Source organism: Colias eurytheme, chromosome 11 (genome assembly GCF_061535395.1).
Source record: "Colias eurytheme isolate Ceu_HAF_F1 chromosome 11, ilColEury1 Martin Lab GWU primary, whole genome shotgun sequence".
Lineage (NCBI taxonomy): Eukaryota > Metazoa > Arthropoda > Insecta > Lepidoptera > Pieridae > Colias > Colias eurytheme.
The window spans coordinates 5556859-5573581 of record NC_142990.1 but is presented as its reverse complement, the minus strand read 5'-3'; the positions used below and the strand labels follow the sequence as shown (position 1 = coordinate 5573581).

The window sequence follows — 16723 nt, the reverse complement described above, 5'->3', positions numbered from 1 at the left end:
AAGAGGAAGGTTTTAGTATATAATTTATTAGGATTTCGACAAAGCGGGCGAAACCGCGGGCGGTAAGCTAATTTATATTATAGTTACTGTTCAACTTACAAGAATATACCTTTATAGGTACATATGATTTTATTTGGTAGAGAATGATAGTTTTAAATAACGCTTGATAACTTTTGGCTACAAAGTTATTGAAAACTTGTTGAAAAATGATGAAAGTAGTAGGAAAAGAACTTAACATGACTGCTTACTAAAATAATGATAAATTTGACGATTTTTGCAATTAAAATGATTCTAAACAGGTAAATGCATGAGTACTGAGGAATATTGTAAATAACGTAAAATATATACACTTGCCTGTGAAATTATAGGTCAGAATTTGGTTTCCAAACACTTCTGCAATTTTGCACAATACAATACATTCTTTATATTCGGAAAATATTTATTAAATACGCAATAACCTTGCAAAAACATTAACTTAAATATTCGAAGCGACGCAATTTTTTTGACACATATGCCACATTGACAAACCGAGAGTTGCTATAACATTACCCATTATCATACAATATAATAAATATAACAATGCTTCTGAATGATATTGTTGGCAATTTATCAATGAACTCATGTACCTACAAAATCTAACCTTTTGCACATAATATTACAGAATACACAGAATACATAGGAGCCTTGGGAAAATTTCGTATTATCAGTGGCAATACCAAGTTAGGTGTGAAAGGGATAAAAAACATAAGTTAGGGTCAATGAACTTGTCCTCAGTCGTCAGTCCTAGACGATATCTCCAATTCTCCGGCACCTTATAGTAATAAATTACGCCGTCACTTAATCGTCGTCGATGACGGAACTTTTAGGGTGTAGGGTCCAGTAGAGTCGAATTGGGAACCTTTAAATGGAGAGTAACAACACCTTCTTCTTACTTCGTATCCTGTATATTATTTAGGGTATTATTTTAGAATAAAAAAAACACCTTTATCTTGTTGTCACTTGTAAAAAACATAATTTTATATGTTTAATAATGCCGTACAAAGCACACACAAGTCAAGTTCGAGTCAGACTCGCGAAAAGCTAAGAGTACAATTCGATTCAAACTTAATAGCGGTTCGGAAGTTAGGTGCAGGTGCGAGTGCGGGCGCACAGGACCCGTACCGTCCCGCTAATATGTATCTAAAATTAATTTCTGTTTGTCTGTACATTGTACCGAGGCGCCATTAAGTTTGGATCGTACTGTAATAATATTACTACAAAATAAATTATTTTTTATGACCGAGACTGAGCTGAGATTTTTTTATGTTATTTGTTGCTACAAAACTCCAACAGAAATACATCATCTTTGATTATTTTTTTTTACCCTATGGTACATTAAACTCAGTTGAATCTCAGTTGAACGGATTTTATGGATTTCTGACGAATATGTTACCACGCATGTAAAAGCTCGACAAGGTATGGTACATAATTACTTAGTTAAAATTAAAATTACATAAGATGATTATTATTTCATTTATAATGAGTTACTTATTTGGCTTATCGTCAGTAAGATAATGATGATAAACTTTAACATTAATGTTATCATCATAACGTAATTACGCCCAATACGCCGCGGCCGTTGGAATAGCGTCGTATTGTCCAAGAACAGACTGACAGCGATTTTATGCCTGCATAATCAGCTGTTATCTGTCACTGTCAGAAGAGCAAATTTAAAATTTCTGTTCAACGATCTACTCGACCAAAGAGGATATAATCACTATTCACTACGTTGCTCTCGACTCTCGAGTCTCGAGCAAGATAAAGTCGTCACTCGTCAGTCGAGTTAGTAAATTTGGAATCTCAGTGGGAAGTAGTCGTGCTAAATAGAAGATGTGTATTATACGATTTTTCACGTGTGAAGCGTTTAGTGCGCATAAAACTAAAGAGATATTGGATAAATTGCGACAAGTAGATAATGATGTTTTGAATTTATCCACTGAAATTTGCTATCATGCGGAACTTGCAGAAGGATGTGACTTTCTGAATATCAACCAAATAAAAATTTTGCGATGGTTACTTAGCTCTCCCTTACAACCACATTCTTTAAAGAACGAATCAGTCTATAAGTTCATTGATGATAATCAAATCATTATCGAAATAGGACCAAGGTAATACTTTTATTTTTATTTTTTACAGTTTTAAGTTATTATATTTTAATTTGAATTATCTTGAATGAGTTTTTAGTTTTTACTTCATTAATTAAACCTTTTGTAGTAAATATATTACTTGATTACTATCTAATGGCTGGTTCACACTTTGATTAGTGCGAGTGCAGGTGATGAGTAGTACTACGTGTGGACAGCGACTGTTTAGTGCGAGTGTTTAGTAGGCTGTGTAGTAAAGTGAATAGAAGCGTGTTCTATTTTTTTGCGAGTGGACTGCGAGTAGCCACGTCCCGCGCGCCCTCCCTTCCCCCTCACTCGCAGCGTGCCTGCACTCGCACTAATCACCTGCACTCGCAGTCAATTGGACACTACTCGCACTACACACCTGCACTCGCACTAATCACCTGCACTCGCAGTCAATTGGACACTACTCGCACTACACACCTGCACTCGCACTCATCACCTGCACTCGCACTAATCAAAGTGTGAACCAGCCATAACTCGAAATGCAACTTGAACGTATATTATGCGTGTATCATGCCACAATATTAAGTTTTTGGTGCAAAATTGTTTTCCTTCCTATATTTCCAATAATATCACATTGACTGTTATGGCTGGTTCACACTTTGATTAGTGCGAGTGCAGGTGATTAGTGCGAGTGCAGGTGTGTAGAGCGAGTAGTGTCCAATTCAACTGCGAGTGCAGGTGATTAGTGCGAGTGCAGGACAATGGTGCAATTCGCGACGCTACACACTACGCTAAACACTAAACACTAAACACTCCTGTCCAGACGTGTTTAGGCAGGCTCACTGCGAGTGAGGGGGAAGGGAGGGCGCGCGGGACGTGGCTACTCGCAGTCCACTCGCAAAAAAATAGAACACGCTTCTATTCACTTTACTACACAGCCTACTAAACACTCGCACTAAACAGTCGCTGTCCACACGTAGTACTACTCATCACCTGCACTCGCACTAATCAAAGTGTGAACCAGCCATTATACAAAGTAAGCAAGTATGAGTAGTAGGTAATTCAACTTAAAAATGTTGTACTGCTGTACAATGCATACAGTGGCCCCAATCTTTCAGCTACTTTTGATAGTATGCAATCCATTCATCCAATTAATAAAACTCTGAAGTTAATAACATGGTTTTAAACTGTACAGTTTCTTGTATATATATATAATAGTTGTTGTCTTGTATATATATAATAGTTATGTATAATAGTTGCATTATTAAGACTTCTGTAAAACTTCAGATTGTTGTAAAATATATGTGCTTCATGGTTTGTTATAGGTTTAATTTCTCAACAGCCGACTCAAGTAACTCTGTACAAATTTGTGAAAGTGTTGGTCTACGTGATGTTATCAGACTTGAAGTGTCCACCAGATATCTCATCACTTTCAATAATGCTAAAACTGTCAGCAAAAGTTTATTTGAGGAGTTGGCTGCACCATTACACGATAGGATGACACAGTGTATTTACACCAAGGAAAATCTTCCACGTCATAGTTTTAATGAAGGTTTACCAAAAGACTTGGAACCGTGGTATGTTGTGCCTCTCCAAAAAGAAGGAATGCCAGCAATGGAAAAAGTGAACCAAAAACTAGGTATTTAATTGCACTAATTAAAATATGCATATTACATGAAATTATTTCCAATACAGGTTATTGTTACGCATTTCCTTAAACATTGTAAATTAATTACCTTAAAAATCTAATATTGTAATTATAGTTTATACCTACTACCTTGAACGGAAAACTGAAATGTAGTTTTTTAATGGTTACAATATAAGGTTGTCTAATGTTAAAATTATTGCCTATTTATCTCAATTTAATGTAGGTTTGGCGTTTGATAGTTGGGACATGCAATTCTATATGGACTTATTTGTTAATAAGCTAAAGAGAGATCCAACTAGTGTTGAGTTATTTGACCTTGCCCAGAGCAATAGTGAACATTCAAGACATTGGTTTTTCAAGGTAAGATTTATGAGTTAAATTTAAACTATATATAAATTAATGAAACTAGGAAATGACTAAACAAATGAAAGTAATAATTGATTATTGTTTATAATGATATAAAGTGGAATAAATGTTAGTTTATATTATATTGTTAATTTATGATAGTACTTGTCTGTTATAAGTAACAAAATTTTGAACTTGTTTACAATAAACTGCCATTGCTTATCAAAATTACTGATGTAATACCCACTACGGTAAATGGAATAGTTTTACATAAGATAAATTTGTATTATTTTTTAACTACCTTTTTATTGCTTGTTGATAACATCTTACTATTAATAATTTTGCAGAACCATATGATTATTACTTGCATAGTTACAAAAAATCTTTATCTTTTAGGGTAAAATGATATTAGATGGCCAAGAAATCAATGAGTCTTTAATTGATATGGTTGCATCAACACAAAAGTTTTCAAATGACAATAATGTTATCAAATTTGGGGATAACAGCAGGTAATTTTACGAAACTATTTGAATGTAATCTTTGACTTTCATTAAAAAAAGGAGGATTTTATGGTGTGAACTATTTAAATTTATTTTGATATATTATTAAGATCTATGACTTAGTTTGTTTTAAACTTTCGAGATAAAATGATCTAACTTTTAATTGACAAATAGTTACTACATTTCTAATAGAGTTCAATAGAGTAACAATATTAAAGTATTGTATTGTTATAGAATTCAATTTGATTTTATACATAAAAATAGATTTTGTAATCCTATTGCTAAAAAAGCTTTAAGTCTATTGAACATGTTCATTTGTATATGTTTTTAATTTTAGTGCAATAAAAGGTTTCAAACACACAAAATTGCGGCCAAGTGACGTAAAGGTTCCTTCACAAGTGATATCTGAACAAACCGAGTCAGATATAATATTCACAGCTGAGACTCATAACATGCCCACTGCGGTGGCCCCGTTCAGTGGGGCGACGACGGGTACGGGGGGCAGAATAAGGGACGTACAAGGTGTGGGCCGTGGAGGGCATACAGTAGCGGGTACTGCTGGATATAGTGTTGGCAACTTGTTGATTCCAGGTGAGATATACAGTACAACATTGTACTAACATCAAGCTTTAAATTGAGCTATATTTCATCTTGACACAATAAGTTTGAATGCGATACCAAGTGCCATAGTAACTTGGGCAATCTCCTTTGAAATTAGGAGAGAAATCAATCAATCATCAGCCTTTCGATGTCCACTGCTGGACGTAGGCCTCTCCTAATGCACGCCACTGACGGTCGTTGGCTCTTTGCCGCCAGTTATATTATCACATATTATGGAATCAACTTAGATTTTTATTAAAATTTCATATTCTACCAACTTCAGGCTTGTAATCTGACACTATCTTCAATAGGAGGATATTTTAAAAATATTCAAATGAGTTTTTCTTTCACATAGACACATAGAAATTGAAAATAGATTTCGCCGTTATCAATGTAAGTAACAATATAAGTTTATTGTATGAGAGTTCCGTTAAATATATTTTTTTATCCCTTAATTATTTCAAATATTTAACTTTGACTGTTCATGAGATACAGCCTGGTGAAAGTCGGATGGACAGACAGACAGAAACCGAATTCTCAGTAATATGGTTCCGTTTTACCCTTTCGGTACGGAACCCGAACAATGCCTTTTCCAATCTCAATGATGCAATATGGCGCTGTGATCTAAATACCGATATTATCTATTAATATTATAATTATTATCATTATGACGACATCATATTATGATGTTTACATAAAAACAACTTATTCATAACAACAAATTATTTCGTCAAATTTACGACAATTACTTGTTTTTGATAAAATATTGAGTGGGTTCTTAAATTTTAATACCGTTATGGAATATACATATGTGTAGTAAAACAGTATCTTAAAATTTGGTTGTACTTACATATTTAAAAGTACAAAGGTAAATTATAGTTTTTTATGTACCTATCATATTTACCTACACACATTCATGAATTTCATGTAAACTAAGTACATAATTTAACGTTATAATTTTATGAAACTAGGCTATGACTTACCCTGGGAAGAAAAGGACTGGAAATATCCCAACAACTTTGCTAGCCCTCTGCAAATTATTATCGAGGCGAGTAATGGAGCTTCTGACTATGGAAATAAGTTCGGAGAACCACTTGTATCAGGTATTTACATATAATGTAATAACGTGTGTGAATAAATAAATAAAAAATAAAAAAAAATATGTCAATAAAGTATAGATGATTCAGTGAAATTAAATAAATTAAAAGCAATTAAATTTATTTTGTTGAATAGATAGATTGGCTTATTTGAAACAATAGACGACGAAGTTTTATTAATTATACAGAATATATCTAATTAAACATAATTTTAATAGTTTTTCAATTAAATCATTTCTACCAGATGCTTAATATATTTTTATCTTCCTAGGATTTGTTCAGTCATATGGATTGCAAAATGGTGACAATATTCGCGAAGAGTTCATAAAACCAATAATGTTCAGTGGTGGTATTGGTTACATGCCTCACAATATGATCAAGAAGAATAAGCCGGAGAAAGGTAAACAATTTTTTTTAATAACGCTAAACATTATATTTTAACAACACCTTTTAAATTAATTAATATTAATAGTTATTAATAATTTAAATAATGCGATAGAAGTTTCAAGCGCGTGTTCCTGAAATAATTAAAAAAAAGTTTTTAATATTCTATACTCATGTTATAAAACTGAAGAGTTTGTATGATTGCTTTTTCGAACTTCAGTATCTCAACAGCTACGGGCCGAATTTTTCTGTTGAATATTATTTTTATCGAAATCTTTAAGCTTTATATAACAAAGTATTACCAATATGATTAAATATAATCAAATTAAAATGTAGCAAAAATGCAATTATCGCGTACTTAAATGAAATATTTTTTTTCGTGCAGGCATGTTATTAGTAAAAGTGGGGGGTCCAGTATATCGTATCGGAGTGGGAGGTGGGGCCGCATCTTCCGTGGCTGTACAGGGTGGTGATTCGAGAGATCACGCTTTGGACTTTGGTGCTGTGCAAAGAGGTACAGATGGATTAATTTATAGAAAGATTTACACTAATTTAAATAAAGTTTTTAGTATCTACTCATTATCTGTCCGCCAAGTCGAGCGAAAATTGAGTATGACCAAGCGACAGTTTCTGTAATTACTTTTTTCACAGGTTTTTTTTAATGATGACATTTTGATTAAATAAATGTCCCCTAAAATAACATTATATTTTCTTCGAAGGTGATGCTGAGATGGGAAATCGTCTCAATAGAGTTGTGAGAGGATGTCTTGAAGCTGATATTAATCCTGTTGAATGTAAGTTTCTTTCACAAAACTATTTAATCTTATCAGTACTCCTTACAGTCAACCGATATTAGTAAGCAATTTATTTCATTTTAAGTTTGTATCAGTGTCAATCTTATTAAAAACATTTATAATGCTACTTTATACTGCTACAACTCTTAACTATAAAAAAAAAACTCGCCAAGTACGTGTCGGACTCTCGCACCGAGCCCTCCGACACATCTATTTTTTATTATGTTGTACCTAACTTTAATATTTATGAATTCATTTTGAGATATAGGGTTTGTAATTCGTGTAATCTTTCGTCAGTTTGTCCTAAACTTTTATAAACAACTAGCGGTCCGCCCCGGCTTCGCCCGTGGTACATGTTTACGTTTTCTCTACATAAGAACCATCCTCGTACTTCAAGGAATATAATAAAAAAAGAATTATCGAAATCGGTTCAGCCGTTCTCGAGTTATGCGCTTACCAACACATTTTGCGATTCATTTTTATATATAAGAAGATATAAACAATGAAACATAGAATATTTACCCTTTCTAAATATTCCAGCAATCCACGACCAAGGTGCAGGCGGTAACGGCAATGTGTTGAAAGAGTTAGTAGAACCGGAAGGTGCTGTGGTTTTCACCAAAGAGTTCCAATTGGGTGATCCCACTATCACCACCCTAGAACTGTGGGGTGCTGAGTACCAAGAAAACGACGCTTTACTGTGTAAGAAGGAAAATAGGAATATACTTGAAGGTTAGTTATTAAGTGTTATTTTTTAAAGTGAAACTTTTATTACATCGTCTCAAACTTTTTGGTCTGTGTAGAGCATGTCGCGTGACGGTCGGCTGCCGAGTAGGTATAAAGCAGTGTTCGGAACCGTTCGAACAGTTTCACTTTTACCGTGGTTTCATAAAACCACACAACATTTTTTTGTGAATTTAATCTTTATTAGGTCTGACAAAAGGATTTAAATAATATTTAAAAAATGATTTGATGAAAGTTATTAACATTTTATTAATTTTATTGCTAACTGATGTCAATGAAAGGACAAGTAAATGAGGTAAATATTATATTTTAATTCCTACTTTATTTATATACTTATTGTAAGAATAAGTCAATTTGTTAATCCATTTTCTTTGATATTACTTTACATTATTGATTAAATAAAGCAATAATTAAACTTTTTTATGGAGAAAATATTTCGAATTTATTCTAGAAATATGCCGTCGTGAGAGATGTCCAGTGTCGTTTGTTGGTGAAGTGACTGGTGACGGTTACATGAGCCTTGTAGAAGATTCCTATAATGACGCGTATATACAGAGATCTGACAGCCAGAAACCAGACATTGCTTCCAAAATGCCGTATGATTTGCACTTGGAAGCCGTTTTAGGTGTGTATTTTGTTTTTTAAAGTTGATTATAAGAAATCGGCCACATTTGTATGTAAAATAATATTATAAGTGATTTAATTTTTTTGATTGTTTTTTTAATTGATTTATTTAATGATGCACCTATTTGATACTTTTATTTAGTTGCACATTAAGTCAATAAGATTTAAACTTTATATTCACTATTAATTTGTCTTTGTTTCCTATGATGACTAAAAAAAAATGAATACCTGGCCTGGCTTAAATAACAAATAAACTATTTACAGGGAACATGCCAAGAAAAACATTCAACTTGCAATCTGAGAAGAGAACAAAACTGCCTCTTTCCTTGCCAAATGATATCACAGTAGAAAAAGCACTAAATAGAGTGTTGAGGCTTGTTAATGTTGCCAGTAAACGCTATTTGACAAACAAGGTGAGTTGTTTATTCTTCTTATTAGTTTATTTAAATTAGTGATAGATATTTATTGTAAATTAATTCCGTGATTTAAAATTGCTACAAAGGTTTATTTAAAATATTGGCACATACTTAAATTACGCATTGTGATTATTTATGAATTTTGTTTCTTTTCTTACAGTTAAACTTACATGTTTATCCTTCTTAGTTTCATGCTACTACATATAATTTACCTATAAAAATATTTCTCAGGTTGATCGTTGTGTAACTGGTCTAATAGCGCAACAACAATGTGTAGGGCCGCTTCACACACCCCTATCCGACTATGCGATTATCGCCTTATCGTATAACGAACTTGTTGGCTCAGCAACGTCTATCGGCACTCAGAATATAAAGGGCTTGTTGGATCCCGCCGCTGGGGCCCGACTTTCGCTGGGAGAAGCTCTCACTAATTTGGTAAGGATATAATTATGCAACTATAATAAATGGAATCTTCTATGATTAATTGAAATAGGATTAAATAATAATTGTAATTGGTTATTATCTAATGATTACATCTGAAGAAAAAATACAATTCGAAAACACTTTTTTACTATTTACGTTTTGACTCAAAGTTACGTTAAAAAATTGTATTAAGAAAAACTCTGCCTACGAGTGTGTTAGGCAGAGTTTTATAATATACTAGCGGTCCGCCCCGGCTTCGCCCGTGGTACATATTTACGTTTTCTCTACATAAAAACCATCCTCATACTTCAAGGAATATAATAAAAAAAGAATTATCGAAATCGGTTCAGCCGTTCTCGAGTTATGCGCTTACCAACACATTTTGCGATTCATTTTTATATATAAGATTACTTTTATAGTACTATAGAATTTGAATATTACCTTTTAACAGGTGGAAACGATTATGACTGTTTATAGTACATTAATGTTTTATATAGGTATTCGCGGGTATATCAGACTTGGAAGACGTAAAGTGTTCCGGTAACTGGATGTGGCCGGGCAAAACGGGAACTCAGGGTGGAACTCTAGTGATAGCTTGTAAGGCGCTCACTGTCGCTATGGCAGAGTTGGGAGTAGCCGTCGATGGGGGGAAGGATTCGTTGTCTATGTGCGCTAGTGTGGAGGGGAAAACAGGTAATTTATTTTATTTATTTATTTTTATTTTTTACATACATAGATTCCTTACAGCTATTTGTATTACAATATTTATAATTAACTTTAACAAAACAATACGCCAATACAAAGGAATACCAATAATAAGACAATTAATGTGACAGTAGTAATTATTAATATAAGTGAAGTCCCATGTCCCCTAGTGGGGTAAGGGGCAGATGCATTATACATCTAATTCACTGATCGATTTTCTTTAGGGACAAGTAGGTGATCAGCCTTCTGTGTCCTGCCAGACCGAGAAATTTTTTTTTCTCGTCTCCTCTGGGAATCGAACCCAGGACCCCTCGGTGTTACGCTCACGCGTCAACCACTGTACTAAGGATACGGTCGGTAATTATTGATATAGGAGCGTTTTAATAGTTGTATCGCTCAACTAAAGTGATACAAGTAATATTATTAACATATTATAATAATTATTTGCTGTGATGGAATTTTATATGAAATTTTGGTGGCATTTTTTTTAATTACGAATTATTAGAAATATCATCATGTCAATCACTAATACTTTTTTTATTTTCAGTCCAATCACCGGGAACATTGGTAATATCCACATATGCTCCTTGCCCCGATATCACAGTGAAGATAGAACCTGCTCTTATTAAGGAAGGTTCAGTATTGGTTCACGTTCCCGCTTCTGCAGGACAGTATAGGTGATTATTATTTGATAAAATAAATAGTAATAATAAATACAGACTTAAATTTTTAATAGTATACAGTTTTAAATTATTATTATTTATCAATAAAGGTATGAGTTTTGCTGGGTTCAAAAATAAATAGTCGTTAATCATTATTATTTATTAGAATTATTGATAAAATAATATTTAAAAGCAATTACATAATAATATGTTGTTTGCTTTTAGAATTGGCAGTTCAGCTTTGGCACAATGCTATAAGCAACTGGGAGACAATCCACCAGACTTGGACAATCCTAAAGTATTGAAAACATTGTTCAAAGTAACACAGAAACTTCTCAAAGGTATTGTATAACATGGAATTTTTAATGTATTTTGCGAAACATTGTGAAAACGAGGAAAAATATTCCCTTGATTAAAATAGTTAATTGATTGGTAAAATCTTATTTTTTTAGAAAAGAAACTTCTATCCGGTCACGACATTAGCGAAGGAGGTTTTATAACAACCGTTTTGGAGATGGGTATTGGCGGTATCCGTGGTTTGGAATTAGATTTACAAGTAGATTCTAAAGTACCACTTATTAACGCACTGTTTAATGAAGAACTTGGTATTGTACTTGAAGTTGACCAGAATGATGTTCAATATGTTTTGAATGAGTATAACAAGAGTGGTGTTAGTGCTAAAGCGATTGGTAAAACTGGGAAATATGGCATGCAATCTGAGGTAAGTTCATAATGGATTAAAAATATATAAAAATAAATATGTACTGTAACTAAATAATCATTGACTGAAAAGCTGTAAGTACTTCTGTTAATTTTCGACATTGTTGTTGAAAACGAACAGTGACTCGAAAAATCGTATTTTTATGAAGAAGATGTTATAAAACAATTAATATCCAACTAAATAATCATTTAATATAAAATTGTTTTGTTATCTTTATTTGTTATTTTAAATACAATATTATAATGTTATAATTTTTGTAGGTGATTGTTAAAGTGAATGGGCAAAAAGTTCTGGATTCAAAACTCATCAATGTGTTTAGAATGTGGGAAGAGACCAGCTACCAGCTGGAATGCTTGCAAGCTAACTCTGAATGTATAAAACAAGAATGGGATGGTAAGATATAATTTTTTTACATCATCTGTCGCATGAAATAACGTATTTAAATGTATTAACGTATTTTAATCGTGCGTAATGTATTCAGTTTCAATTTTACTAGTAGCATTAATATTTATGCTACTTAAAATACTTAAAATATTTGACATTATAGTTTGTAATTGTTTCCATATCTAGGTTTGGAAAACCGTAAGGGGGTAACATACAGTGTCTCCTTCGACCCCTCGGCGGCGATTGTCAAAACTAAGTCTGTGAAAGTTGCAGTTCTCCGTGAAGAAGGTATTTAATATTTATCATCTCTAAAAATATCATATCTTGAGAAGTATTTCTAACATATTCACTGAAAATCAGTGTTGCTGTAAACAGTAGCGGTATACGCTGAATATAATTATTTAGTACCACACTTCTATTACATGAATACACGATCTATGTAGATTTATTTTTCTTTAATCTCCGACTGTATCCGACTCACACTTGACTAGTTTTGTTATATTTGTAAATATAATAAAAAGTTATTTCTATATTTCTGGCATCAGGTGAAACAATAGACAAATGCTTGCCTAATCCTAACTTAAAATAAATTTCATTGTATTTGTATAGGTACAAACGGTGACCGTGAAATGATTGCGTCTCTCATGATGGCGAACTTTGAAGTTTTCGATGTTACTATGAGCGATTTGCAATCGAAGAAGATTACACTTGATGCATTCCAAGGATTGGTGTTCCCTGGTGGATTCAGTTATGCTGGTAAGTAAATACTATTAGTTTATTTAATCCATCAAAATTAACACGATTTTTTATCTAAGAAAAGACAAAATTCCATGTTTATTTTTAATTAAATTTTTATGTTTTTAATTAGACTGCGAATTATCCTCTGTTTCAATTGTTATTCGTAGGTGTAAACTGTCCATAATTAAATTTAATTCTTTAACACATACACAACAAATTTACTATTCCTGTAGTTTTAAGTAGATAATTGCTTAAGAAAAAAAAAGACGTGTGGCACTCAGGGACTGCTGTGGTAAAGCTATTGCATAGCATGCCCTCAAACCACACCTCCGTGCCCGTCGGAGTGGAGAGCGTGAGGTTATTTTCGTTACGGAATTTCTGGATTCAGTCCCCGCGCTCAAAGCCCGCGATATGCAATAGCTTAAAAATATCTTACATTATTTTTCTGGCCATAGATACACTGGGTTCCGCCAAAGGCTGGGCCGCCGGTATCCTCTTCTCTGAAGCGCTATACAATCAGTTCTCGCACTTCAAGAACAGAAAGGATACGTTTTCGCTGGGCGTGTGCAATGGATGCCAATTGATGGCTCTATTGGGCTGGATCGATCCGGAACAAAACAACACGGCCGTGCGAAAGACACAAATATTCCTTGACCATAATTTATCTGAGAGGTAATTTGCGATTTTAAATTTCATGTCTTTTATGATCGATGATATTACTAGTATAGTATTATATTATCTGTGATATAACACTTAAAATAATTTTAAGGTGTAATAAAAATTAAATAATATGTAAGTAATGTAATAGAATTAGAAATACATCTTCAAGTCTATTCTATGTTACAATTATGCTGTGCAGAACTAATTTCTGGCTGAACAGGCAGTTCTGCTGTTTTTATTTATATGCTGATTTCCTTATTTCTCCTATATTAACTATAACAATCTTTGATGAAAATGAAATATTAATATCTAAAATTGTTTAATGAAATAATCTTCCATAGATTCGAATGCCGCTGGAGTGCAGTGAAAATTACCGAGGACACCAAGCAAGATGTTTGGTTCAAAGGAATGGGCGGTAGTGTGCTTGGCGTATGGGTAGCGCACGGTGAAGGAAGATTCACACTATCTAACTCTGTGTTGGACCAATTGCATAAGAATAGACAAGTCGCTATGCAATATGTGGACGATGAAGGAACACCTACGGAAGTCTACCCAATGAATCCTAATGGCAGTCCAAGTATGTTATAAATGCTAAATAAAAGTTAATGTAGCGATATGTTTTAGTAGTGTAAAAGCAAATATCTTCAATTACTCTCTACTTAAATTGAATTTAAGTAAGACTATTATTCTATATAGAAATTTGTACATATACATAATGTAATTTAACATTCTTGTAATAAAAGGATTTAAACTTAAATTAGTTTATCCATTACAAAAAAGAAAAAAAGACGTGTGGCACTCGGGTATTGTCGCGGTAAAGCTATTCAGCCACACCTCCGTGCCCGTCGGAGTGGGGAGCGTGAGGTTATTTTCGTTACGGAATTTCTGGATTCGATCCCCGCGCTCAAGGCCCGCGATAGAAGCTATGCAATAGTTTAAAATCCTGTCACACATACAATTTAAATTTATATTTTTTTCTAGTTGGAATAGCCGGAGTGAAATCACCTGATGGTCGGCACGTGGCGATGATGCCTCATCCCGAACGCTGTGTATTACGTTGGCAATGCCCAGCACCACAAGCTAGAGGTGCCACTACCTTAAACCCGGCTAGCAACGCTTCACCATGGCTACGTCTCTTCCAAAACGCATACACTTGGGCCGCTACACAAAACTAGACTTCAGAAGTATAAATAGCATACTTTATAAGTGCCACTTTTATATGTTTTTAATGAAATGTTATGTTTTATATATTTCTTATAAGTTTTATGTAATGGAAATAGCTATTTGATTGAATATAAAGCATGTATTCAAAGTTAAATTATGTAGGTAAGAAATGTTTTTACTGGATGTTAATTTTTATTCCAGTTTTATTGAAAAGAAAACTTGAAGAGGCTTGGCTGTATTGTTATGTATAGAACAAGTGCTGGAGTTTTTTTGCTCTTCTTGTTATTTGACTAATGAATAAGAAATTTTAAGATTCATGGAATTCCTCGAATATTTGAGTGTGATACTGATTATATAATTATCACTTATTATAAAGAATTAGTGCAATCAAATGAGGCAATAGTTTGGAATATTTTACATTCCATTTATATCATGAGTTGTATTGCTGTTGTTTTTATAAAAAGAAAAAGCTGTTATAAAAAATAAAGAATATATTATGAAAATGTTCCATTTCAACATTCCTTTTTATTATTAAGTTTTTATTATACATTTTTTATGTTTAAGCACAATACATTTTTTTTTATTGTAACATGTTATTATTGTCTCAATAAATGACTTAAATGTTCATAACCATTATTTCCTGTAATGTTTTACTCAAGTCCTTTCTCCTTGCTTTTTCCAAAGCATTACAGAGCGCATAAAATCCTCTTTGTGGATCTGCTTTATGTTCATATATTTTAAGTAATTCTATGGCTTTTTCAGCCAATGTGTTATTTCGAATATCAATTTCATCGATTCTTTTTTCTTGTATTTTCAAGTTTCTGGCAAGATCTCTCCAGTATGTTCCGATTTCTTCAATTATTGTTTCATTTATTCTTGCTTTTTTCCTTGCACTTATGTTTCCGTATGGATGACCTTTTGGTATACTGTCTATGGATTCTGATTTTGATACATTGTGGTTAGTAGTTGCTGAAAAATAGAAAGAAGTTTAGATATTATTATGTAATAAACTACTTCTGTTTAATAAAGAAATCATATATTTGATAAAATCAGTACCTACTGAAACTTATGGACAATTGGGAACAAATGAAATTAAAGTACATATTTTCTTTTCTTTGTTCTACATAAAGAATAAGAAAATGTTTGTTTTAATATTGTGTTTATGTTGTCTTAGTAATATTTTTGACGAATAAGGAAGAATCACCTATAAAGAGTGAATATTATTACAATTATAAATCTATACACATATTTATAGAAAATTAGAAAACAGTAGTAAATAATATAAACAAACTCACCATAATAATTCATATACGTTCTAGGAACATGGGATAATTCATATTCACTAATACTTTTTAGCAAATCATTGCTTTGAATCAACCAAGCTATTTCTTTTAATGGTGAAATATTATCTTCTGATAAAACTTCTCTTATTTCTAAAATTCGGAGTAATTGCCCAATTGTGTTTATTTGTTCAAACCTTCTACTAGAATCGATATCGTCTTTGTAAAGGTTTTTTATCTGGTTGAGTATTCGATCGTGTTTCTCGCAGGTTCCCACATTGTATACAACTTGTTGTTTTAATTTACTGTACTCGGATAAAGTCATTATACAACACATGAAAAAGTGAATTGTATTGTATTAACTATTTTTAAACATTTTATTAATTTGTCTAGTCAGTAGACAGAAATCCCGGAACAAAAACAAACATTTTTTGGTAAACAAGGGTAAATATGGTGTTGCCAGATACAGAAATTGAAAAACACTTAACTTCTTTTTTTGTATATTTCATAGTAATTTGGGATGTTAGAGGTGGAAATTGGGAATGTTTTTTTTAGATAATTTCAATTTTTTTTTCTCAAAAATTAATCTCAGATATAATATGTATATTTTCGACCAAGTTATGATTGCGTAACTGATTTTGACGTGATAACGTTTTTAAAATCGATTTAGTCGGGTGACATGTTCAGAAACTTGTGTCACACCAAAACCTCACGAGCGCAATC

At 32.7% G+C, this 16723-nt stretch overlaps 2 protein-coding genes across 2 annotated transcripts; one reads left to right on the top strand and one right to left on the bottom strand.

Annotated features, from left to right (window-relative positions):
- The first annotated feature begins 1777 nt into the window (after window positions 1-1777).
- Window positions 1778-15356, top strand: Pfas (phosphoribosylformylglycinamidine synthase). The gene is made up of 23 exons (XM_090106771.1): window positions 1778-2147; window positions 3437-3750; window positions 3983-4119; window positions 4501-4613; window positions 4942-5195; window positions 6176-6307; window positions 6573-6701; window positions 7071-7199; window positions 7405-7479; window positions 8020-8211; window positions 8675-8848; window positions 9112-9260; window positions 9495-9698; window positions 10184-10379; window positions 10939-11068; window positions 11279-11394; window positions 11506-11774; window positions 12035-12167; window positions 12345-12446; window positions 12768-12914; window positions 13352-13568; window positions 13898-14133; window positions 14538-15356. The coding sequence occupies exons 1-23, from the start codon at window positions 1870-1872 to the stop codon at window positions 14729-14731; spliced, it is 4020 nt and encodes a 1339-aa protein (XP_089962897.1). The 5' UTR covers window positions 1778-1869; the 3' UTR covers window positions 14732-15356.
- On the bottom strand, window positions 15194-16456 carry Fadd (fas-associated death domain protein). Its single transcript, XM_090106772.1, has 2 exons — window positions 16016-16456; window positions 15194-15689 (listed from the first exon to the last, which is right to left on the bottom strand). Exons 1-2 carry the CDS (start codon window positions 16335-16337, stop codon window positions 15337-15339), a joined length of 675 nt encoding a protein of 224 aa, XP_089962898.1. The 5' UTR covers window positions 16338-16456; the 3' UTR covers window positions 15194-15336.
- Between the last annotated feature and the right edge of the window lie 267 nt (window positions 16457-16723).

What these genes read in the sequence shown, in the direction of transcription:
- Fadd (XM_090106772.1), bottom strand. Translation starts at nt 16,337, where the DNA reads ATGTGTTGTATAATGACTTTATCCGAGTACAGTAAATTAAAACAACAA. An exon ending in AACGTATATGAATTATTATG is followed by an intron (nt 15,690 to 16,015) that starts GTGAGTTTGTTT and finishes TCTATTTTTCAG; the next exon opens with CAACTACTAACCACAATGTA.
- Pfas (XM_090106771.1), top strand. Translation starts at nt 1,870, where the DNA reads ATGTGTATTATACGATTTTTCACGTGTGAAGCGTTTAGTGCGCATAAA. An exon ending in AAAAGTGAACCAAAAACTAG is followed by an intron (nt 3,751 to 3,982) that starts GTATTTAATTGC and finishes AATTTAATGTAG; the next exon opens with GTTTGGCGTTTGATAGTTGG. An exon ending in AAATTTGGGGATAACAGCAG is followed by an intron (nt 4,614 to 4,941) that starts GTAATTTTACGA and finishes TTTTAATTTTAG; the next exon opens with TGCAATAAAAGGTTTCAAAC.